Source organism: Suncus etruscus, chromosome 4 (assembly GCF_024139225.1).
Source record: "Suncus etruscus isolate mSunEtr1 chromosome 4, mSunEtr1.pri.cur, whole genome shotgun sequence".
Classification (NCBI taxonomy): Eukaryota; Metazoa; Chordata; class Mammalia; order Eulipotyphla; family Soricidae; genus Suncus; species Suncus etruscus.
In genome coordinates this window covers 47,649,689-47,674,020 of record NC_064851.1, presented here as the reverse complement: position 1 = coordinate 47,674,020, position 24,332 = coordinate 47,649,689, and the positions used below count along the sequence as shown (strand labels likewise).

General features: G+C 38.9%; 1 protein-coding gene across 1 annotated transcript in view; it reads right to left on the bottom strand.

Moving 5' to 3' along the window:
* Positions 1-306: 306 nt before the first annotated feature.
* The window catches only part of HSD17B3 (hydroxysteroid 17-beta dehydrogenase 3), a 41,225-nt gene continuing 17,199 nt past the window's right edge, over positions 307-24,332 (bottom strand). Inside the window, exons 3-11 of the mRNA XM_049772286.1 lie at positions 19,174-19,249; positions 17,507-17,614; positions 16,535-16,602; positions 14,085-14,120; positions 7,433-7,467; positions 6,388-6,469; positions 5,489-5,554; positions 2,529-2,678; positions 307-417 (exon numbers count right to left, since the gene is read on the bottom strand). Of these exons, the coding sequence (XP_049628243.1) occupies positions 307-417; positions 2,529-2,678; positions 5,489-5,554; positions 6,388-6,469; positions 7,433-7,467; positions 14,085-14,120; positions 16,535-16,602; positions 17,507-17,614; positions 19,174-19,249 (732 nt within the window). The remainder of the gene's footprint in view (positions 418-2,528; positions 2,679-5,488; positions 5,555-6,387; positions 6,470-7,432; positions 7,468-14,084; positions 14,121-16,534; positions 16,603-17,506; positions 17,615-19,173; positions 19,250-24,332) is intronic.

Below are 24,332 nucleotides of genomic sequence, written 5' to 3'. Positions count from 1 at the left end.
ACCTTCAGAGACTCAGAGGAATTTTTGCACCCCCATATTTCTAACAATTCTAGGAATTGTTTCACTTTTACCCACATCCTCTTCTCATACTCCAGGAGCCCTATCATCCCAATGCACCATGCATGATTGCAAACCACAACCTCCCCAAAGATTCCTAGACTTAAATAAAATGGCAACCAATTGAATTTGAGATCATCTTCCATTCCAGGAGTAGAATCACAGGTCTGCTTGTGGGTCTTGTGTTCCCAATAGAACAGGTGATGGGCAAGAGGCAGGAGTAGGTGGGGGGGGTCCCAGCTCACCTGACTATCTAATGTTGCTGTTCTTCTTGAGGTACTCTACATGGTTTGTCAAGAGAAACTTCTGGAATGAGCTGCTGTAGAAGACCCAAGTTGGTATCATACTAAGAAAGTTTGCCTTGAATAGAAAAGACAGGAGGAATGAATGGGATAAAAGAGTGACAATGAAAATTTCTATTTCTTGGGGCTGGGTAGGGAACTTTCCTTGCATAGGCCAACCTGAGCTCCATCCCCAGCATCCCCTATGGTCCTCTGAGCAACATCAGGAGTAATTCCTGAGCACAGTCATGAGTAATCCCTGAATACTACTGGGTAGAGCACCCAAACAAACAAATTTCTATTTCCTACTCATCATCTTCCAAAGTATTGTTGGTGACCACTGAAGCAAAGTATGCAAATCTTTTCATTAGTTGCTAAAGTTTACTTTTCTGACATTTTTTCAGGAAATAAGGTTCTCTCAGATTCCAAACCAGTCACTTAAAACCTTGGGGCCATTCTAACAACCTCTCGTTTTTTTTAGTATGAATTTTTTTTTCTCAGTACAGAAATTCATTATGGTTTTTATATCAAAGTTCTATTAAAGTGAGGTCCAGGGAGTAATAGGAGAGAGAAAGTGGCAAATGTGTCTTGGTGTGTATGTCTGATATGTATCATCTAGACTTAAGCTGGAATGCTAAGGAGTATTGGGCTAAAGGGTAAGTATGTGTGATAAATAAAAGTGGTCGTAAGGAGGGGTTATTGCACCCTACTCTTCTACATCGAAACCAAGAAATGTTATCTCTGCATGGTCAGGTAGATGCTAAGATTTAGTTTTCTGTCTATATCAGTGCTAATATAGGGTTGAAGGCTAGACAGTCTCCTGAAATCAACATGGACTGTACCTGTGTCAAAAGATAAGGTAATAGTGATTTAGGAATCTGTATCAGGTCCGAAAAAAATAAGCAGCTGGGGAGTCAAGACAGAAAGGGTGTTCATTCTCATTCTAAATAGTCACATATCAGCAGTGAGCAACAATCAATGAGAACCATCTCCCCTATACTAAGGGGTCAGTAAAACTCTTCCTCGATTGAGTTCAGCGACAGCAACAGGAAGAAGGAAGTTGTCAGAGGACTGAACATTTTTCTCTAAATAATAGACAAAGAGTATATCTCCCAATGGCTACTTCATATTATTGGATTTAAATAAGTGTAAATTCTTTAGGCATTGCATTAAAATTGTCCATTCTACGATGCAACTGGTGATAAGCAGAAAAACAAAAACTAATCACCAACAGAGAAGAAAGGAACTAATTTATTAAACATGTTTACTTTGTAGTATATTAATTAGTACCTTTCTGTTGCTGGGGTTATACAGTGAAAATAGAAAGTAATCAATTAGGACAAATTTGGTGTCACTTGTCTACCTTTGTAAATTTTAGGAAGTAGCTTTTTGTTTTGGGAGGACACAGTGTAATAGCTCATGAGTTCTTCTAGAAAGAGAAAGTGGGGAGGGGTGGATAAAGGAATGGAGGCAGGGAAAGAAAGAAGGAGGATAAAGGAGAGACGAGAGAAGAAAGAAGCCTGGGTTGCTTACTTTCATGTTTTCATGTTACACTAACTGTCACATCAACACTTTATGTACTGCCCAGGAATGATGAGAATCCCTTATGATGAATGCCATCTGACCTTACTCTGTATCTGATAGAATTTATTGTAAACTAGAACAAACCTGTACTTGCTAGCAAGAACTTTCATTCTAAGTTTGTGTACCTTAACACATGCCAGAAGTTTGAAATCATCTTTAAGGAATATTTACACACTAATGAAATCGCCAAGTCTACAACCTGTTTTATTTAGAGAGCAGGTTGTGAAATATTTACTAGGATAGCAGGTCAAAGAAGATAGCTGCCCTACAGGAAAGCTTTCTGTCTGAGCTTTTCCTTCCCAAGTAATCTGGGAGCCCTTTATTCCTAAATGGAAAGCTCAAGTAGACAAGCATAAAGCATGCCAACTTGAGATTTATCTCTGGGCTGAGCACTCAGTTATCTACTTCTTTTTCTCATTGTCCTGGCTGCCTTTTGGTCAAACATGGACCAAACTGCATTTGGTCACTCATTGGCAAACTCACTGTTATCACTGTGTTTGCTATGGAGGAGAATGGTTGTGTTTCGATGTCACAGAAGAGCAAACTAGATCCTGCCAGGGATACTGCATTGCTCAGTTCCAGAAAAAAAAGATAAATATTCATTACCAAGATTTCATGGGCGAGGCATCCACAGGCTTCATCTCCAAATGTGACATAATTCAGTGATTCTTTAACAAACTCATCAGCTGTCTTTGTTATCATGTTGGTATTTAGGTTCTTTGTCATTGGGGTTGAAATGGCATACGGGGTCAGCACCTATAATGGAAAATATAAACCAACCTATGGGAGCAATCTACCAATCCATGAGAAATTAAAACCCACTTGATCATACCCTATTCTGCCAACTGTGTTTCTCCTATCTGAGTATACTAAATGATAATTGAACAGTGACGAAGACAAAAATAGTACAGAGCTGGAAATTAGAAAAGGAACTTTCTAATTAACTTTGTCACTAACTCAAGTGAAGACTTTGCCATGCAACAACAGGTGACTCAAATACACACAGGTTCATTGGTTTACTGTCATGCTTGTGACAGGCTTATATCATTGGGGATGAGCCTCAGACCTGTAAGCACAATTGAGGAGATCCCTATTGATGAAAGAAAGAGGGACAGAAGATAAAACAGGAGTTAAAATGCTTGACATCCTCCCTCTGGAACTGCATTCCTGAACCCCAGAAATAATCTCTCCCAAACACAGTCCTGAGCACAGCACCTCCCCAAATAAAAATAGAAAAAAAGAATAAGAGAGCTTCTTTGCAAGCTACCATGTGGTAAAACTATAGGTGAAAACATGGTGTCAGATTTCTCCAGGAATAATGTGTGGTTGGATTGGTTTTTTGTTCTGTTTTGTTTTGTTTTTGTTTTTTGCACAACAGAAAGAAAAGAAAAAAGAAACTACAAAGCATATTGTAGCAGCAGAAGTATCCTGCTTCCAAACTAAAATGTGAAAATGTGAATTCGACTTGCTCTAAACTATGTGTTTATATGTGTGAGAAACAAAGTCAGAGAGAATTTTCAAATGAAATACACAACATCCAGAACTGGAATTTCAAATTTAAAAAATCCTATGTAATACTTGAGATGTAATAATGTTATGTTGTTTTGTTGTTTGACTCCTGACTTCAGGTTTCACTTTACTCAGTGCTCTGCATTTCCATTCTCAATGTGTGGCAAACATGATCTGAGTGTGCTCATTCCCTCAGACACCTGTGTGTTGTTTTAAACACTCACTCTGGCAAGGTAAATAATTCTATTTGCAAAATTTGTATAGTTTGCTCATATGCTTACTAAATAAGCTGCATCTTGTAACTGGTTAATTCCTAAGCACGTGAGAGACTTAATTAAAATGAAAATAAGATCAAACACTCTTAAAATTTATTTGGAACAATCAATGTCCATGAATAGCCAAAGAAATCCTTGGGGAAAAGATGATGGGAGGCATCACTTTCCCCAATTTTAAACTGTACCATAAAGCAGTAGTCATTAAAACAGCATAGTATTGGAATAAAGACAGACTCTCAGCTCAATAGAATAGATTTGAATATTCTGAGAATGGCCCCAAAGATCAATTAATCTTTAATAAAGGTTCAATAAATACAAAGTGAAGTAAATAAAGCCTCTTCAGCAAGAGAATGGGAAAACTAATCAACTACATGCAAAAAAAAAAAAAAAAAAAACCCTGAACTCTCCTTAAGACCATGCACAAAGGTCAAATTAAAATGAATTAACAGGGCCCGGAGGGTGTTTGCCTTGCAAGCAGCCGATCCAGGACCAAAGGTGGTTGGTTTGAATCCCGGTGTCCCATATGGTCCCCTGTGCCTGCCAGGAGCTATTTCTGAGCAGACAGCCAGGAGTAACCTCTGAACACTGCCGGGTGTGGCCCAAAAACCAAAAAAAAAAAAAAAAAAAGAATTAACGACCTTAATACCAGATCTGAAACAATAAGAAATACATAAAGGAAAAAAAAAAGAAATACATAAAGGAAAATGTAGGTAGACAACTCTCTGATATTGAAGCTAAAGGCATCTTCAAGGATTAAAACACCACTAGTCAAGCAAGTGGAAGCAAAGATAAAAAAAATAAATAAATGGGACTATATTATATTAAACTGAAATGCAGGCCATAATAATAGCTCAATGGGTAGGGCATTTGCCTTGCACTTGACTGACCCAGGTTAGATCTCAAGCATCCCATATGGTCCCCCATGCCTGCCAGGAGTGATTTCTGAGCGCAGAACCAGGAGTAACCCCTGAGCCCCGCTGGATGTGCCTCCTCCGCAAAAATCTGGAAAACTTCTGCACCTCAAAGGAAACAGTGATGACTAAGATACAAAGACTACCTACAGAATGGGAGGAATTACTCACCAACTACCCTTAAATAAAGAGTTAATATGTAAGATATACAAGACACTGATAGAACTTAGCAAGTGGTCTAAGAAAAAGTAAAGTAAAAACTTCAAGTGGCAGTGAGAATGCCCCACATTTTACATTGAGGGTGGAAAAGTTGAGCTTCTCTGGGTGGGAGGGCTGGCTGCTTATAGATCTGCAACTCAATGATGGCCAAACCTCTCCTGTTTCAGAAGAAGAGAAATGATCGTTTCTTTACTGAGTAAAAGAGCAAACAACTGAGAAAAGGACTAAAGCTCTTTCTCTGCCTTTCAGATTGCTTTTAACTCAAAATAATCTTCATTGTTAAATAATGGTCACTGTCAGGATCACTCGATTCATAAGGTTGTCATTGGCTAATTTCTCATAACAAAGTAGCAATTAATTGGAGAAGACCAGGTCACACTAAGAAAAGCCTACCAAATCCTTTTGGAAAAAATCCATTTCCAACTTTTTTCCTAATGCAACACTAAGTAGCAAGAGAATCAATAGCATTTCTGAGCAATTATTCACTCTCTGCATTTTATCCTTCAGTACTCAGGGTACTATGAGAGGGAAGTAGCAGGTATAATTATTTGAGGCACAGTTAATCACCACCAGGATTAGCATAGAAACTCTGATAGCAGGCCATGACCCAGGCTCCATGGAAACACACATTTTCGATACCCAAGATAATTACCTGGATAATTATTCCTTTGGCTTTATATTCTACCTGCAGAGCCTTCGAAAATGTGCATACAAAAGCCTAGAACAGAAAAAAGAAGAATAACTTCTAAGAACCTAGAGCCTGCTTTCTCTGTCAGAGACAACTTTCTCAGATTTTAGTTTTCATCTCTTGGTCTAGAAGACAGTGAGTGGGAATATACACATTTAGGAGTTAATACTTAGACTGAGCACCACTGAATATAGATGAGTTGGCTCAGGGAAATTCCTCTTGTCTGGAATACTCACTTCTTCCCAGGGTTTGCTTTGATAAGCAGCATCCTGAGGTCCTAGGTATCCCCAACTGGATGGTAGCATACTCTTTGGTAGCAGAAAAGAGCTGGCATGGGGCCGGAGCGATAGCACAGCAGTAGGGTGTTTGCCTTGCATGCTGAAGGACAATGGTTCAAATCCCAATATCCCATATGGTACCCCGAACCTGCCGAGGACAATTTCTGACCATAGAGTCAGGAGTAGCTCCTGAGCACTGCCGACTGTGACCCAAAACCCAAAGCCAAAAAAAAAAAAAAAGAGCTGGCAAAGCCGGCAAAGGATTCCTATCAAGGGCGAAGAAAAGAAGGAGGAGGAAGAAGAAGAAGAAGAAGGAGGAGGAGGAGGAGGAAGAAGAAGAAGAAGAAGAAGAAGAAGAAGGAGGAGGAGGAGGAGGAGGAGGAGGAGGAGGAGGAGGAGGAGGAGGAGGAGGAGGAAAGGGAGGGAAGGGGAGAGGAGGGGAGGGGAAAAAAGAAGGAAGGAGAGAAGCAAGGAAGGAAGGAGGAGGAAGTGGAGGAGGAGAATAAGTAGGAGGTAGAAGAGGAAGAAGAGGAGGGGAGGAGAAGAAAAAGACTATGATGACGACTTGGTTGCACACAAACTCACCTTGGAAGCTGAATACATGGAGTACAGAGGCCAGGGAAAGAGAGCTACCCCAGAGGAAATGTTCAGAATAAGTCCTTTCTGCCTGAAAGTAAAGAAATAAATTCTGCGTTGCTTTTATGCTTGCTGACAGCTTGAAAAGGAAGTACACAAAAGGAATCTTGTGAACACTCTGCTCGGCTGCCCAGAGTACAGAAAGGAGGCCATACCACTAGCAGCTGATGTCAGCGATATACAACTGGAAACAATGGCACTGCTGCAATAAAGAAACCCACCGCCAAAATACAGTTTCCTAATTCATTTGGAGGAAGGTTCTCAGGATCTCTCTTAACTCTAATAAACTTGTTAAAAATGACTCACAACAGGATGGCTGTCATAAAAAGAATGCTTTCTCAAGACAGTCCATAACCTACTTACAAAGGTACCTCACACATGCAGCTTCTGGAGTCTTTACAATTGAAATGTGATATCCTTCATCCTGCCCAATTAGATGGGTTCAACCAGAATAACAAAGAAACTGTAAGTTAGAATAAAAGAACCCCTTTCTACCTCCAAGGAAGGAAAAGTATCCGATATTCACATTTAATGAATATCACCTGCAGAAAAGCCAGCTCCCAGGAGGGTATGGTAATAGGGTGATAAAAACATGGAATAAAGAAAGATACTGATAGGGGGTGCACTTCTACCACTAAATTGGAGCATTTATTCTGACAAGAGCTGAAAGTCATAATAACAAAGGGATGGTCTTGGTCACAGGCCAACTACTGGAGTTTCTTATATGTTCAAAGTGAGTTAAGGTTTTTTTCTAATGCAATGTGCACTAATACCAGTTCTTTGACCTTCACGTATGCTTATCAGTTTGCAAAGTTAGCATGACCCAGAATGCTATGTTCTCCTCTGTAATCTCCATGACCTTTTCTCATACTTTCATCATTCCTTGAGATAGCAACAATATGAACCCTTTCCCCATCCCCTTGTCACTCCTGCTGGTTGCCAGACCAGCAGGAAAACCATGCTGCTTAGTACTTTTTTCAAAGAAAGCGCTTACCTAGATTCCATGTTTTTCAGAATTAGCTGTGTCATCTGTAAGAGAAGACCAAAATTAAACCTTTCAAAAGAACTAAAAGTGGACAAGGGGACTTGGTAAGTGGTTCTAGAAGAAACAGAAGAACCTAGTCTGAGGTTATGACCTGGGAACTCTGTTGACATTCATTGAAGGTAATTCTAACAGTACTAAAGTCTAACTGGAACCCAAATTAAGTAACATGAACTGTTTGGAGGTCTCTGGGTTTTTCCTCATAAAATTAATGTCTCCAAGAAAATAAAAGTATCAAACATTAAGAAAATTTATTTAATTCCATAGAATTAACACTGAGGTTCCCCAGCTATTCTTAATTCTAGGTGACAGCCACAATAGTATAGCCATCAGATACTTCATACATGAGTCAAATCGAGGAACCACTGGGAACCCTAACAACTATCCCTGAGAATTTTACATATGAGAGATAATAGAGAAGGATAACTTGGTAGAAGTCACGCAGGCAGCCTGCTGGATGATCTAAGAAAGAGCTCCAGAGACAGAATGTATCATAACATTGGCATCATAACAGTTTGAAAAAAATCCTTCAAATCCCAACCTACAGTTTTGAATGGGTCTTCCTTGTTTAAACTTTTCTGGAGTTAAAACACTTACTAAAAGAGCTGTTTGACGTAGAAGTCACAAGCACCTATTTTAAAGATTTGGGAAGAGGCAACTCCATGAATGTAAATGTAATTGAATGAGGCAGAGAGAGGCAGAGGAATAAAGATGAATGGGGACCAGAATAAGAGCTTTGTCCATTTATATATTCTCTGGAACTTTATGGTAGCTCTTCTATAAACTCTGTCTCTGCTCCATCTCAACCAGGCTCTGAACTTATCCTAGGAATCTTCATAGAATGTTTCACTTTTCAGAAATGGGAGCAGGAGATGATGGTTCCTAGAGTCCACTGGACTGAATTTTTGTTTGGTTTGGTTTGGTTTGTTGGAGTACTTAGGACTTACTTCTGGCTCTGCATTTCATAATTATTCCTGATGGGCACAGGGGACCACCACATGGGACGCCAGGGATCAAACCCAGGTTGTTTATATATAAGGGAGGTGCCCTATTATACACTGTACAATATTTCTGATCCCTGCAGTGTCTTCTGAATTTTGAAGGAGGTGAGAAAAGGACTTAATCACTTTATTACCCTTTCCTTGACCTTCCCAACTTTATGGAGGAGCTAACTGGAGCAGTGTTGAAGAGTAACAATGTTTCTCATCTCCCAAATGGATTCACTAGCTTTATTGTTCTATGGCCCCATTTAGAAATATAGGACTTTGTGAGTCCCTGTCTCACCATTTCCAATATTTAGAATATTTATTCTTTTCTTGGACTTCCTTCCCTTAACCCTCGAAATTGTTCTCCTATCCTTGTCTTTGATAGAGAACTATATTCCTTCCAGATGGCATCTTTGGAATCATTTAGAGATACTAGTCATGTTTTCAAGCAGTATGGCTAACTGGGTTGTGGAATATTTAGAAGCTAACCTTTATTTTCTTTGCTACTTATCAAAGTCAGTGCCTACCAACTCTACCAAACAATATATGGGTTGTTCCATATATTTGGTAAGCCCTATGATCACATACACACATACACACACACACACACACACACACACACATTAAAATCCATTAATAATTAACATCAAAGATTTTAGTGATAAGAATACAAACAACAGTTGAAGATATAAAATTTGAAAACATAAAATTTATAATCACAAATTTGAAGATATAAAATTGAAGATAACCACAAATTTGAAGATATAGAATTTATAATTACATCATCTGGTGGTCACTGATTGGAGAAAGGCCAGAAAGAAAGGGCTTTATTGATGATGAACTGTTATCTGAATGAGACCAACAGCCCCTGACATGGATTTTGACTTTGGAACTAACGGATTTTCAGGCTAAGACGACCTTAACTGCTCTAATTCCCAGGTGGCAGCAGCAGCGAGAGGCAACCGATCACTTCCTCCAATAGAGGAATGCTCCAGAATGCTCCCTCCCTGCAGGCAGGCAAGTGGGCTCCAGCCTGGGACTGCCTGTGGACTTGGGGTTTCAGAGCTAAAGCCTTGTGGCCAGCCCACATATCCTGGGGAGTCACCCACAGCTTATTCGCATCTGGACAATAGGGTAATGGTGATGGAAAATTAAAAAAGAAAAAGGAGAGAAAACAGAAGCCCAGCAAAGCCCATGAAGAAGCTGATATATAAAGCCTCCTGCATTTAAACTGTTTCAGGTTATCGCTTAATCCTAGTTGTGTCATTGTCTTGCTGGTTTAAATGTGTTTTATAGTTTTCCTAATTAATATATCCCAATTACTATGATGTTTTATGTTGTGCATTTATGTAGCAGCCTGTTTTCAAACTGTAGTTTTTGCAGAAATGTTATTGTAAAGTTTAGGGAAAATTATGGAAAGGAACTAAGGATGTTCCAGTATGAAAGTGCTTGGTTAAGTAGCATTAAGAATTTTAAACGACAAGTATATTTGCAGAAAAGTTCTGTTTATGGAAAAGGCTGATATTTTAATTATACACTTAAAACTTTGTTGCTTTGGGAATTTAGGGTTCCCACCTTTGGCCAAAGGCAGAGGTCAGGAAAATAAAAGATAACCTTCTCTCTTTTATTTTATTTTTTTTTTAATTTTAATTATGACAACAAAGATGCAAAGAAAGAGGACATGGTAAAGTTACAGTGGAAGCCCAATCACCCATAAGCAGAATTCTCGGTAGTCCCAACGATGATATCCCAGCCTTGATCTTTCAACCAAAGAAAATTAAGAAAAACAAAACTGAACCCATGTACAATACAATTAATTTGTCCCTCAAATTCCCAGTTGTATTACATACTATTTCTTAGCAGCACACAATATAATCCAAAGAGATTAGACTTATGTAACTCCTTAAACATTGAGGGCAAAGTACATTTATCTAGTTCCATGCACATGCTTACTAGTTTAAGTTAACCTCAAAAGTTTTAGTGGGTTGTTTTTCTTAAGGATTGGAGTCAAGGGAAAATAGTAAAAAATGGTGTTAGAGTGGCATTTGTTTGCATAGGCCCACCAAAATATAAGGGACATGGAAAGAAAAATTATGGTCTAAATACAAGGAGACCCTACCCCTGAAGTTTCCCGGCACAGGACTGACTCTAGGCTCCAGGCAAACTAGTTTGTCCAATTCAAGTCATCGTCTGTAGTGGCAATACACCTTCATTCCTCACATAGTCTCTGTTGTTGGTATCATGTTTCTGTATTAAAGGTCCTGGAGTCTGCATATCCCATATTGCAGTCAGGATGGTGCAGAGCATCCTCTCGTTTCACCTCACACTTAAGGGGCACTAGAGAGAACCATGTCCTGTAGAGCAGGTCATTGTTGTTGTCAAGTCTTCTCAGTGTAAACGGAAGTCTCTTTTTAGGAGGTCAATGTCAGACCCTTGGTAGTGTCTTTCCTGGTAGAGGACTGCTTCCTCTTCTTCTCAGTGTAAACGGAAGTCTCTTTTTAGGAGGTCGATGTCAGACCCTTGGTAGTGTCTTTCCTGGTAGAGGACTGCTTCCAGCTGTTGCTATAAAAGACCTTGGATGTTTCGTAGATAGCTTGCCTGGTTCTGTTGTGAATGGAGGATTCCCATTCTTCTGAGGCCTGTGCCAGGGCTATCAATGTTCAGGGTGTAAGGTATATTGTACTGAGATTTATTAGATAAGAACTTATCTGTAGGTATAGTGTTTTCCTATTTTAATGTGTCTATGCAAAGAAGGATCAATGCCATGAAGCGTTATTGGTGCATCTGGAGGCAATAGGAACAAGACCTGCAATTTCCATGACATAGTTCAATCATAGGCATTAAACTGAGGGACAGTTCCACCAACAATCCTTATTGAACAGCTTACCAAGAAAAGACAAGATGAAAAGTGGATAGAAACATCATGGTAGAAGAATATAGAGAGAGTTACAGCCGTTAAAGAAAATATACATAAAATATTCAAAAGATATATGTGTGCAATTTATGTCCTTCTAAATAGTTCTGGGATTGTTAGATCCACTGTATGTCTTTGGTCTGAGATTAGAGGTCAGGAAAATAAAAGCTAACCTTCTCTCTTTTATTTTATTTTTAAAAAAAAAAAAACAAGGAACTAGGTGTTACCCCTCCCCAAAGCCAAATGCTAATCTTACCTGGATTGTGAGACCCTCCCACATCTGGGAGGGGTCTGTGGTTGGTAATTAGAGTAAACTGGGGGAGAGGGTGAGAGAGGCACAGAAGACAGACTCAGGAAGGAAGACGCAGCAGGTAGAGAGGGATATAGCATGCAGCAGACATACTCAGGAAGGAAGACGCAGCAGGCACGGGATGGAAGCAGAGGGTACAGAAAGACTGCTTAGTTTACAGGCCATGTGAGGAATATTCACATGGCAGTTAGGGCCTTGTAAATAAAACTGAATGTCTCCTGAAACTTCAACTGACTGCCTGTGGATCATTTCTTTGCCATTATCCTGAACCTTTAGAGTCTTAGACCATTGGCCTACTCGGCCTCTCCATCCATCCACCACCACACTATGCCTGTAATTAATAATTAATGCAACAATTGATCACTTGGCATAAAAGGAATATGCATACCCAGTAAAAACTGAGCAGTATAAATAACTAATAGTGAATATGATTATTGTCAGCCTAACTTATGGACAAGAAAATAGTATTTCTTGGCCTGTTCTATTATCCTCCTTATGTTGATAATGGCCTATATTCTTCTGGGAAATTTTTCTCCCACTGTTAGTTGACCTCTTTTGATAAGACTCAGTCTTCCACTATTCCCCAAATACAGTCCAGATCCATAAAATGATACCTCATACCTGATTCAGTACTGCAGTTCCACCAGGGGTCCTCAAACTTTTTAAACAGGGGGCCAGTTCACTGTCCCTCAGACCATTGGAGGGTCTGACTATAGTAAAAACAAAACTTATGAACGAATTCTTATGCACACTGCATATATCTTATTTTGCAATGAAGAAACAAAACAGATACAATTACAATATGTGGCCCGAGGGCCATAGTTTGAGGACCACTGCTAGACCTTCCAGAGTGGTCAGCACAATGGACATATGCACTGTTGAATTTGGGGTAATTAGCATAGTGTTCAGAGGTGGGAGTGAGTTAGGCTAGTAGTGAGGGTTTTTGACATTCAGAACAGAACATCTCTGTGTTCATAAAAAAGCATTATCTATTCTCTAAGACATGTAGTAACAGTCTGAATCCATTCTCAAGCAGCATCTTTTTCTGACTTCCACAAATGCAGTCAGAATAGCTTTGTTGTAGTGTTCAAAGGTAATAGAGAGAGGGAGATAGAAAGAGAAATGAAAGGAGAGAAATAATATATCTGCCACAGAGACAGGCTGAAGAGAGGGCAGGGGGAGGGAAGGAGGGAAATTGGGGACATTGGGAAATGTGAAGGGTGTTGTACATTGTATGACTGAAACTCAATCATAAAGAACTTTGTAACTGTGTATCTCATAATGATTCAATTAAATAATTTATTTAAAAATATCTTTGTGGGGCCGGAAAGATAGCATGGAGGGAAGGCGTTTGCCTTTCATTTCATGCACAAGGACAGTGGTTCAAATCCCAGCATCCCATATGATCCCGTGAGCCTGCCAGGAGCGATTTCTGAGCGTAGAATCAGAAGTAACCCCTGAGCGCTGCCGGGTGTGACCCAAAAATCAAAAATTATATATATATATATATATATATATATATATATATATATATATATATATATCTTTGTAATACTCAATGATTTTTCAAATAGTTTGCTTTAACCAGTGATCCTGAGCGCTGAATGTATTTGAAACAATGCTTAGTTTACTTCTTTTTAATAACACATTAAGTATCTAAAGTTCAGGGCCAGAGCAATAGCACTGCAGTAGGGCATTTGCCTTGCACGCAGCTGACCCAGGATGGACCTGAGTTCAGTCCCTGGCATGCCATATGGTCCCCCAAGCCAGGAGTGATTTCTGAGTGCATAGCCAGGAGTAATCCCTGAATGTCACGGGGTGTGCCCCCCCCCAAAAAATCTACAGTTCAAAGGTGTTAAGTACGTGCTCAATACTGTCCAACTAAAGAATAGCTGAGCTAGGATCTGAGTACACTATAAACTTAAATTGAACAAATATTTTTATTGAAAAACTAAATCCCAGAGGACCCAAGCTGTACCATATGTCATGTTCCTAACTCAATAGTTTCTCCTCTGTCTATAGACTAAAAATCAGAGAATATTTTCTCATATTTTTAAAAAAGTTGTCTTGATAACTTTAAAACTAGTTAACTAAGTTTAGCATCATCAGTCTTAATATGTTACAACATGGGACAAAACTAAAAGCAGCAATAGAATTCAAATATGAGTTTTTCCTACAGATATATATTATATATATATATATATATATATAAGCCCATCACTCTATTTCTTTAGAGCAAATACAATAGGACAAAATGATACCATTATATTCTCTCTCAAGTATGTTATCTCTCAACTAATTCCAAGAATTTCATTTTTTACCAAGGTAGAAGAATTTCCAAGTTGCAAAATTCTAACAATTCCGATGTATGTAGTATATGTATAAATCACATACCTTTACAAGGGAGATGATGTTACAATTGATGATGTTCTATAATAAATAAATACAAACATGAATAAGCTATAGCATCTTAGATGCCCTCATTAAAAAATAATCAGAATTGGGGCCCGAGAGATAGCACAGCAGTAATGCGTTTGCCTTAGGCACAGAAGGACGGTGGTTCTGGTTCGAATCCTGGCATCCCATATGGTCCCTTGAGCCTGCCAGGAGCGATTTCTGAGCATGGAGTCAGGAATAACCCCTGAGCACTGCCAGGTGTGACCCAAAACCCACAAAAAAAAAATAATAATCAGAATTAAACAATCAGGAAATATGCAAAAATATGCTTGCTCAGCTTGCAAACTAGACTTCTAATGATGTTCACTAAGTAAACTTCATTAAGCTCTGGAACTGGAGGATATCTGACTTAATGATTAAATTCCAGTTGGTAAAAGAGAAACTACCATATATGGGTCTAGATGACAGAAACACAGAGAATATAATGACCAAATGTTAACCTTAAAGTTATGAATTAAAAGACCTAGTAATGAAACTATCCAAAATAGACAAAGCAAAAAGTGAGACTGATAGTAAAGAAACATACAATGAACAGAAAGGAAAAAGAAAGAGAGACAAGCAGGGCCTTAACTGAACTGTCAGACACAAACTAATACCAGACAGAGTTTGGAAAATAGGGTTTGTGCCTTTTCTGCTGAGGCCACAAATAAACCCTGCAGTCTCTTTGGAGAACAGTAAGTTGTTCTGGTTAGGTCTTTGAGTACTGAGACTGTCACTTCTGGGGAACTGTCACCTTCACCAAATGAGATGCCTTCCTTCAAGTAGAGGGACCAGAAGGACTTAATATGCATGAGGGAGGCATGCAAAGTAACTTTCTGTTAGAATCCCATCAGACTATTAACTGAATTCAACCATCTTGTCTTGGATCATTTGCTTTCGATCTTGACTGCCCCTTGGTCTTCCTCTCCTGCTAAGAACACGTCCTTCCCAAGGATTTCTCACAGAAATAGAGCAAGCTTGTCTCCCACATCCCAGATGAGCACACCCCTGAATGCTCGAGCTTTTCCTTGGGCAATGTGGCATGGGGCTTGGGATGGGACCCTCGTGAACCTCTGTTTAGAGTTGGGTGTGATTCAGTGAAGTGGATTTTGTTTCCTTGAAAAATTTTGAAAAAGGGGCCAAAATGACAGTACAGTGAGTAGGGCATTTACTTTGCAGGGGCTGGCACCCCAAAAGGTGCACAAAGAACTTCCAGGAATAATTCCTGAGCACAGAACCAGGAGTAAGCCCTGAGCATTGCCAGATTTGGCCCAAAAAATAAAATACAACATTGAAAGAAAAGATATGGTTTGAGGGCCCGGAGAGATAGCTCAGTGGCGTTTGCCTTGCAAGCAGTCGATCCAGGACCAAAGGTGGATGGTTCGAATCCCAGTGTCCCGTATGGTCCCCCGTGCCTGCCAGGAGCTATATCTGAGCAGACAGCAAGGAGTAACCCCTGAGAACCACCAGGTGTGGTCCCCCCACAAAAAAAAAAAAAGAAAAAGAATAGATATGGATTGAGATGTGTGGTCAAGAAAGGAGTCGGACCTGTACTTGGAACAATGTCAAAGTAATTTGGCATTATATGCCAATGCAGTTGACTTGGGACTTAACTATAATTAAAAAAAAAAAACTGGCAGAATTGAGGAATAAAAGTTAGATATTCTGTTCAGAATTGTTGTAATACCATGAGTTCAAAGGTCAGAGTTCCAGGAACTGAAGTCAATTAATAGTGCTATTAAACGCTTGACAAATTATCTCTTGACCCCCAAAGGCAGTAGTGGATGTAAATCAAGCTTTCTGAATTTATAGTCTGTATTCTGAACTTTTCTCATATTGAAAATTGAAATATCTTATTACATAGGAAGACCAAGAGAGAGAGAGAGAGAGAGTGAGAGAGAGAGAGAGAGAGAGAGAGAGAGAGAGAGAGAGAGAGAGAGAGAGAGAGACAGCAGCATGCCTTGTGTGAAGTATTCTTCCCTCTGCTAGAACCTGCTCCAGAAGGTCCCCCAAGAGCCACTGAAAGCAAACCTAGAGCACCATGAGTCAGGAGTAGCCTCAATCACAGCAGAGTGTGCGTCCTAAAATGCAAAACTGACCATTCACCTACAAACACACTGTGAATTGTTAGATGGAATTACCCCTCTTTATAGAACAAAGACTAAAAGGAGTCCATGAAAGAGTGGGACAAAGGAAGGTAATCTGTCTGGTGGAAAAGGGAAAAAAAATACCCTTATTGTAGAGTAAATCATGGAAAGTGGTATTCTTGAGTATATATAAAGTATCAGAGTAAAAATAGAGCCCACCTTATACCATATATACTGGAATATAGAATTCAGGGCAGATGAGTTCCCATTACCTATTTCATTCCAGACAAGAGAAATTTAGTTCGGGAAGCATTGGCTTACCTGGATATCTCCTGTTGTTTCCAGGAAATAGCTTGGGAGAAGGTTTGGAAGCATGCCAACATTGTTGACTAAGATCAAGGGGGAGGATAAAAGATGTCAGAAGATCCAGTGATGGCATATGTTTATTTAATGCCTTAAAATTATTCAAACCAAGCATTCTCCTTTGGGGAAATCGTCTTTAGAAAGCAATTACTAATAAGTTCATCTATGAGGTTGTTCATTTCAACAGGATCTGAGACCAGTAAGGAAATTATAAAGATTTTCTACTAAAAATTATCTACCCCTCTCTATAAAGAAGGCCATTAGTGGGCCCAAAAGATAATACAGGGTCCCTATCATAGGAGGGATAGAGCAGTATCATAGCTTCAGACCCTAGTCAGCCTGGCTGACCTCAGAGCAGTTCAGGGTGTGGCCTTGAGAGTCCCCTGAGCTCTGTTTTGGATAACCTCATACAAAATAAAATTAAACTAAAATGTCATGTCATTATTTTTAAAACTCATAAAGATGTTTATAACTCAAGTCTTACTTTTAATAAAATATAATACAAATATCGTACTACTTGTGTGATTGTAAAATAGCTTTCCTAAAGATTACATGAGAAGGTTTTATTTATTTATTTATTTATTTGCTTCCTAAGTAAAAGTCAGTTCTCAAATAACCACATTGACTCATTATTTCATGAATCAGTAACAGCAGTAGTTTTCTTACGAGTCAACATTTCTGAGATTCCATCTTCCTGCCAAAAGTCAATGTAGTTCAAGAAAATGAAATTTATCTTATTATCAGCAAATGTTAGTGGTAAGGTCAAAATAAGTAAAGTTTTTACATTCCAAAGCCAACATAAATTTGTTAATCTAGTAATGCCTTTCCAAGTCGTGATTTTTAATAATTTAGAATCATAAATAAGCCACCATGAATAATCAAATATCACTAAGCATTTTAAGCAGCTTTGCATTTTTGCAATTTACTTACCTAAAATTCCAATGTCTAAACCTGTAAGCTTTTCCTTAATATGCTCATAGATGTCATCTTTGGTAAAATCTGCTTGTATAACCCTCACACTGCTCCCTGTTGTCTTCTCTGTGTTACAGAAAAAAACAAGTTACTCATTAACAACAGGACACCAGATCTCCCTCTTGCTGAGTTCCCCAGCTATGTTCCACATTTAATAAGTCAGACTCATCACAATCCAACAAGAAGGGAAAAAAAAGTCCTAAGTAAATGGGAATGTGACTGAAGATTTGTGCTTGAGAAAGCTCCTCCAGGGACACGTATTTGCAGCGAGAGATTTCTCCACAGCAATTCTCAGAATGAAGTCTCAAAACCCATTTATTATCACTGAACTTTTTAGAAACACAGATTTCTCAGCCTCACCCCAATTCCCTTAAACCACACAAACACTCAGATCTGCCTTTGCGTATTTTCTACCCTGGAGTCTGTTTAGGTTTGAACTTGGACTAAGGTCTGTAATGGCAAAGTTTGATACTGCCTCTAAGCATCAGGTCCCCTCAAGGACATAGAAACTCTTTGTACTTGACCAGCACTTTAAAGTTCATAAATATTTATCTACACGCTGTCTTTTAATCCTCTCTAAAACCTTGGAAAGCAGATCTTATCCTTATTTTCCGGAAGCATAAAATTAAAATCCAGAGCCATGTTCTCTCCAAATCAGTGCTCACTTCACTATTCCACTTGGACTTTCTTGCAGATAGAAAAAATCAGCAACAAGCAAGAGTCCATCAGCTGCTGTCTGCTCAGCTTTGGAGTTAGTTAGATTCAATTTCTTCAGAGCAAATGACCTTGGGCATAGTTTGAGGGTGGAGGAGGCTTTTAGACTAAAAATTACTTATATGATAAAAAAATACTTATTTTACATTTTGAAGGAAACACTGACCAAGGTTACTTTTGATATTCAAGCAGAGCATAAGCCAAATTGAATGACTAAAGATCACTGAGCCTCCATGTTAAAATTTCTTGGTCCTCTAACTCCCATGGAAGACTGAAGACTGAAGACTCATTCATTCTTAACTGAGACTCATTCTTTTGAGTTATGGAGTTTATAATTTCTATATTAATAATTAATCATTAAAATAAAATATCCCAAAGTGATATTATTATGATTATTAACTAAAACCACTTCAAGATGGATCTTATAATAAAACTTAATATAAATGAAAAAAAAATTTTAAAACTTAACATAACTGCTGCCCCCTATGATTATAGACTATACAACTTTCCAAATATTTTCCACCTCCAAATATTATTCCTCACTCTCTTTCAGGTGCCAAAGCATAGCCAGGAAGTAAAGCTCAAACACTGATCTGGATTTTGAAAGGAGTAGCAAAAGAAATGGGCATCTGGGGTTTCTGCATGAGGAGAGGTAATGATGGAGATTAAACTAAAAAAGTCAAAGGAAATAATGGGTCTTTTTTGTACATAAGTCTATTCCTGTCTCACTTAACCCAAAGAATTACTGGTGAACTAAATTCACATAGTTTTGTAAATTTCCACTAGTCAGCAAGCAGTCTAGTGCCCCAGCACTGCAGGCTTATGAATGTCTTCATATTCCACAGAGAGGGCAGAAGCACAGTTGGCTAATGGGCTTCAAAAACAACTCCTTGTTCCCTGGGGTCACTCACCAATATCTCTAGCAATAGCCTGTAGCTTTTCCAGTGTCCGGCTAATAAGCACAACATTGAGTCCTTGTCTTGCTAACTGGAACAGGCAAAAGAGGAAGAGGAGTAACAAATGTGAACACCACACACACAAACCTGGTTTTGTTTGTTTCAGTTTTTAAAATATTATTTTTACTGGACACTGTCCATTCCTTTGCTTTTTTTCTTTATATGCCACATATGAGTGAGATCATTTGGCATTTATCCTTCTCCATTTGATTTATTTCATTTAACACAACACTAACTCCTTCCAATGTGCAGCAAAAGGCAGTCTCATATTTTCTTATAGCTGAGTAAAATTCCATTGTGTATATATGCCACAATTTCTTCACTCATATATGAATTGGTTCCAGATCTTCACTATTGTAAACTGTGCTGCTTTTTAAGAACAGAGGTATGCATACACCTTTTTGAGATAGTGGTTTTGTGCTCACAGTATAAGTACAAAAGAGTGAAACTTTTGGATATAAGAAAATGTAATACTGCTTTTTAACCAGGCCTAGGAAGAGTACAGGACTTGGGTCACCCCAGCACCCTGCTAACTCCTTCCTGTGGAACTCCAGAGCTTCCCCTGGGCCACATGCCTGGGCAAGCCAACGAGTGGGTCCCTTGGAAGAGCCTAAAGTTTACCCTAGGCTTCCCCATTTCCCACCAGCTCCAGAGGAAGGGTTTGGGTGGGGCTTCGAACTTTCGGCCTTCCAGCTCTTGAAGGATCTCTTTCCTTCCTGGGAGCGGGGAGTTTCTGCCAGCATGGGGAATGGCAGCAGAAGAGGTTCTGGTTTCAGGGAGTCCCAGGTAAGTTTCCTTACTAAACCTCTCCATTGTGAAACCATGCGGGGGCTAGCGAGAACATATGGACAAATATTTAGATATTATTGTGTTTAATCTGTTTGTCATATTCAGAACATCGCCCAGAAGCTCATTTTATTCCTTTATTCCCTCACTCCCACCTACTATTACTCCACATTTAACCATTTTTTGGTACTAATGATTTTTGTTTTGGCCAAGGTGGATTGCATATCTTTCACAGTAATGTTTTGGGGGGAGTCAGAAGCTTCAGCGGGCAACACGGGGACTTCATGGCTCCATGCGGTAGGCTTTTTGGACAAGCTTAGGGGAAGATGCAGCCTTGGGCTGCCCCCACAGCCTTTTCTCTACTTCCTCCCAGTCCCCAGGGTTACCCCTGGTCACCTGCACAGGGTTCCAGCAAGTGGATTCCTGCGAGGAGCAGTTTAAAGGAGACCTCTGGCTTCCCCATTCCTGCAGGGGGCAGGGAGAGGACTGATGAACTTCCGGCAGCACCCTTGGGGAAAACTTGATTGGTGGGGATCCTGTACTCACTATTATCTGCCACCTGTCCCAGAAGACGAATATTCAGAGAATGTTGCAGTATCTGTTCGATGCCCCTTTGTTATATAAAGGCGTAGCTAGGTTAGATTAGCATAGATAGGCTATGTGTGTTAATGTTTGCCCTTCCTCCTGTGTTTACTGATTTTAAACAATAAATGCTGTATGTGAAGGACATTCCATGAGATTGTGAATCTCCTGACCCCATGCTTTTGTCTCTTCTGCCTGTTTTGTTTTCTTAATCCTGGTGGGACCCCTGCTGTATCCCTACAAGTGGTGCCCAAACAGGGACCTGAAGCAGTAGAAAGTGTCTGATGTTGACTGAAATCAGTGAGCAAATAATCTCTCAAGGATCCAAAACCAAAGAAGGGGAATCTCCAACAAGTGAGAGAAGCTCAAAGGGCAAATGTTCCAGATTTTTGTTAATCAGGGTAATAATGAGACATAGTACTTCCAAAGAAGAGGAGTACATTAAACTACTAAAATTGCTAATAGACAATTCAGGAGTTAAAATTTAAACGGAAGCCTTTCAGCAACTATTTCAACTTACTAAGCAACATGATTATCCAAGGAATTTTAGATTAAAAGCAATGAAAGAAATTTATCTTTGGGGCTGGAGTGATAGGGCAGTGGTTGAGCATTTGTCTTGCTCATGGCTGGCCCAGGATGAACCTGGGCTCAATCCCCAGCGTCTCATATGGTCCCCCAAGCTAGGAGCAATTTCTTAGCGCATAGCTAGGAGTAACCCCTGAGTGTCACTGGGTGTGGCTCAAAAACCAAAAAGAAAAAAAAGAAAAAGAAAAAAGAAATTTATCTTGGAATTAAGAAAGGCCCTCAGACAAGGGGCAATGACTTGTGGTTCCTCTGCAACTTAATTTGTTTAGTTTTAGATACATCACAGTGGGAAGAAGGGGGACCTTTTTTCCTCAAAAAGAGAGGGAAAAAGGTGCTAAGGGAAGAAACAGACAGTAGTGAAGAGGGAGAGAGTAACACTTCCCTTGATTGCTCCTAATAATCAGTAGTCTCGCAAAGCTCAGAGATATAAACAGATCAAGAATACTCATCTGGGGCCGGGCGGTGGCGCTAGAGGTAAGGTGCCTGCCTTGCCTGCGCTAGCCTAGGATGGACCGCGGTTCGATCCCCTGGCGTCCCATATGGTCCCCCAAGCCAGGAGCGACTTCTGAGCGCATGGCCAGGAGTAACCCCTGAGCGTCACCAGGTGTGGCCCAAAAACCAAAAAAAACAAACAAAAAAAAAAGAATACTCATCTGATTGTGTAATTAAAGGAAAAATACTTAAAGGTCTGATAAACAACAGAGCCAGTGTTTCCATGACATAAGAACAACACTGGCTTCAGACATGTTCAGTTCAAACCATCTAAGTCCCCAGAAAAGTATCTTTACTTTAGTGGATATTTATTTCACAATAGAGACGCCTTAATTTGATGTAGTCCCATTTAAAATTACTTTTTTTCCTCATTGTCAATGGAGTTGAATCACTGAAAATGGCTATGACATCAATATCCCTGGGAGTTCTACCTATGTTTTCCAAAATCATTTTATGGATTCTGATCAAACAGCAAGGTCCCTTAATCTATTTTGAATTAAGCTTTGTGTATGGTGTGAAAGGGGAGTTGATTTCTTTTTTTTATATATAATATCTTTATTTAAGCACCATGATTACAAACATGTTTGTAGTTCGGTTTCAGTTATAGAAAAGAACACCCCTTTCATCAGTGCAACTTTCCCACCACCAATGTCCCCCATCTCCCTCCTCCCCTATTCCACTTGTATTTGAGACAGGCATTCTATTTCTCTCATTCAATACCATTGTCATGGCATATTATACCATTACCATAACAATTTCTTTTTTTTAATGACACTAACCAGTTTTTCCCTGACTATGCTTTTTTTTATATCCTGCATATACAAGAGATTCTGTATTTGTGATTCTCTTCAACATATACTCTCAAGCTTCATCCATATATTGGAACATCGCATGATTTCATCTTTTCTTATAAATTATTAGTATTCCACTGTGTTTACATTCCAGCATTTCATAACCTGTCATTTGCTCTTAGACAATTGGGTTGGTTCCAATTTTTTTAGATTGTATGAAAAGGCACGTGATATAATTTGTATTTTTGTGATTTTATGGACACTTATTTTGTGCCCCAGCATGATTTTGCCTGCAGGATGTAAGATATACTCTGAAGAAGAATGTGTATTTTGCTTTTCAGGAATGGAAGCCCTGTACTTATCTCTTAATCCCAATTCTTCAAATTCTTCTTTTAGGGATATTCTTTATAAATTTTCCATCTGGTAGCTTTATCTAATGATGAGGGTGGTATGTTCAGTTCTCCTATTTCTACTGTGTTTTTTATTGGTATATATAACATGTTTATAAGTGATTCCTTTAATAATACATCTGCCCCTTTCTTTGGTGAATAGAAATCTTATGATGCTATCTTATATGTTGATATGAAAATTACCAAGGGTAATGGAGCAGGAAAGTTAATAGTCTACAGAACTTAATTTCCCTAGTAGGGGTTAGCATGGTGATGAGGAAGGGAGGGATCCCTGAAATATTGGTGAAGGGAAACTGGTCCTCCAGACTCCTTCACATGTTGGGTGTAGTGTGTTAGCACAATGTATGCACTAAATATAACTGAATTAACTGTGAATCACAGTGCCTTAATAAAAATGGGGGAGTTAAATACTCTTGGTATATAATGTCCATCTCTAGCACTCATAATCTTCTTTTATTTGAGAGCTATTTTGTCTTATACAAGTATGGCTGCTTCTGTTTATTTTTTAAGATACCATTTGCCTGTATGTGATTTTCTAGCCTTTTACTTTGAGCCTGTGTTAATCATGAAAGTTAAAATATGATTCTGGTAAATAGCAAAAGGTTAAAAAAATGTTTGATCCATCTGTTTCGTTTGATTGTGTTGCTGAACTCACTGACTCTTAGAAGGGTTTTATTTTCCTTTTTCTGAGGATTTGGGGTATTTTGTCACTTTGGCTTTCTTTCTTTGGTTTTCCCTATACCACTTGTATATCGATACTGATCTTTTATGTCATGATCTGTTTTCATTTGCCTCTTCTTGTTAGTTTCTTCTAAGTATATTTGCTTTGAAGTTTCCATATAGTTTACTTCTGAAGTTCTAAGCTTATTTCCTGTTATAAATTTAAAGCAAATAATCTCAAATTCATTCTGTGAGTCTTCTTTATGAGCCTCCCCTATTTTACAATCTTCTTTTATGATTCTTATTGTATCCAAGTGGGGTTTTCTTGCCTTTATATAAAGGCTAGTTAATATTTTTTGCAGAGGTTGCTTAGAAGCAACAAATACCTTTTGTTTATTTGTCTGAAAATACTTTTTAATCATTCCTTCAAATCTGATTAATAACCTGTCAGGATAGAGGATTCTTGAACTGAGGTTATTTTCATTTAAGACTTTGGATATACATTCCTTTCTGATCTTAGTTTTATTTGAGAACACTGATTATATGTCTATGTTGCTTCCTGTTTAGTCTTTGCTTTTTTTCTTCATGTTATTGGGAGTTACACATGCTCTTTCTTGAGCTGGTACATCAGAGAGTGTACTTGCCTTGCACTCAGCCAACCCAATTGAACTCAGTTCAATTCCTGTACCACATTAGGTCCTCAAGTCCCGCCAGTAGTGATCCCTAAATGTAGAACCCAGAGAAGCCCTGAGCACCATCAGGTGTGGTCCAAAAATTAAAAAAAAATAATAAATTTTTAAAGTTATTC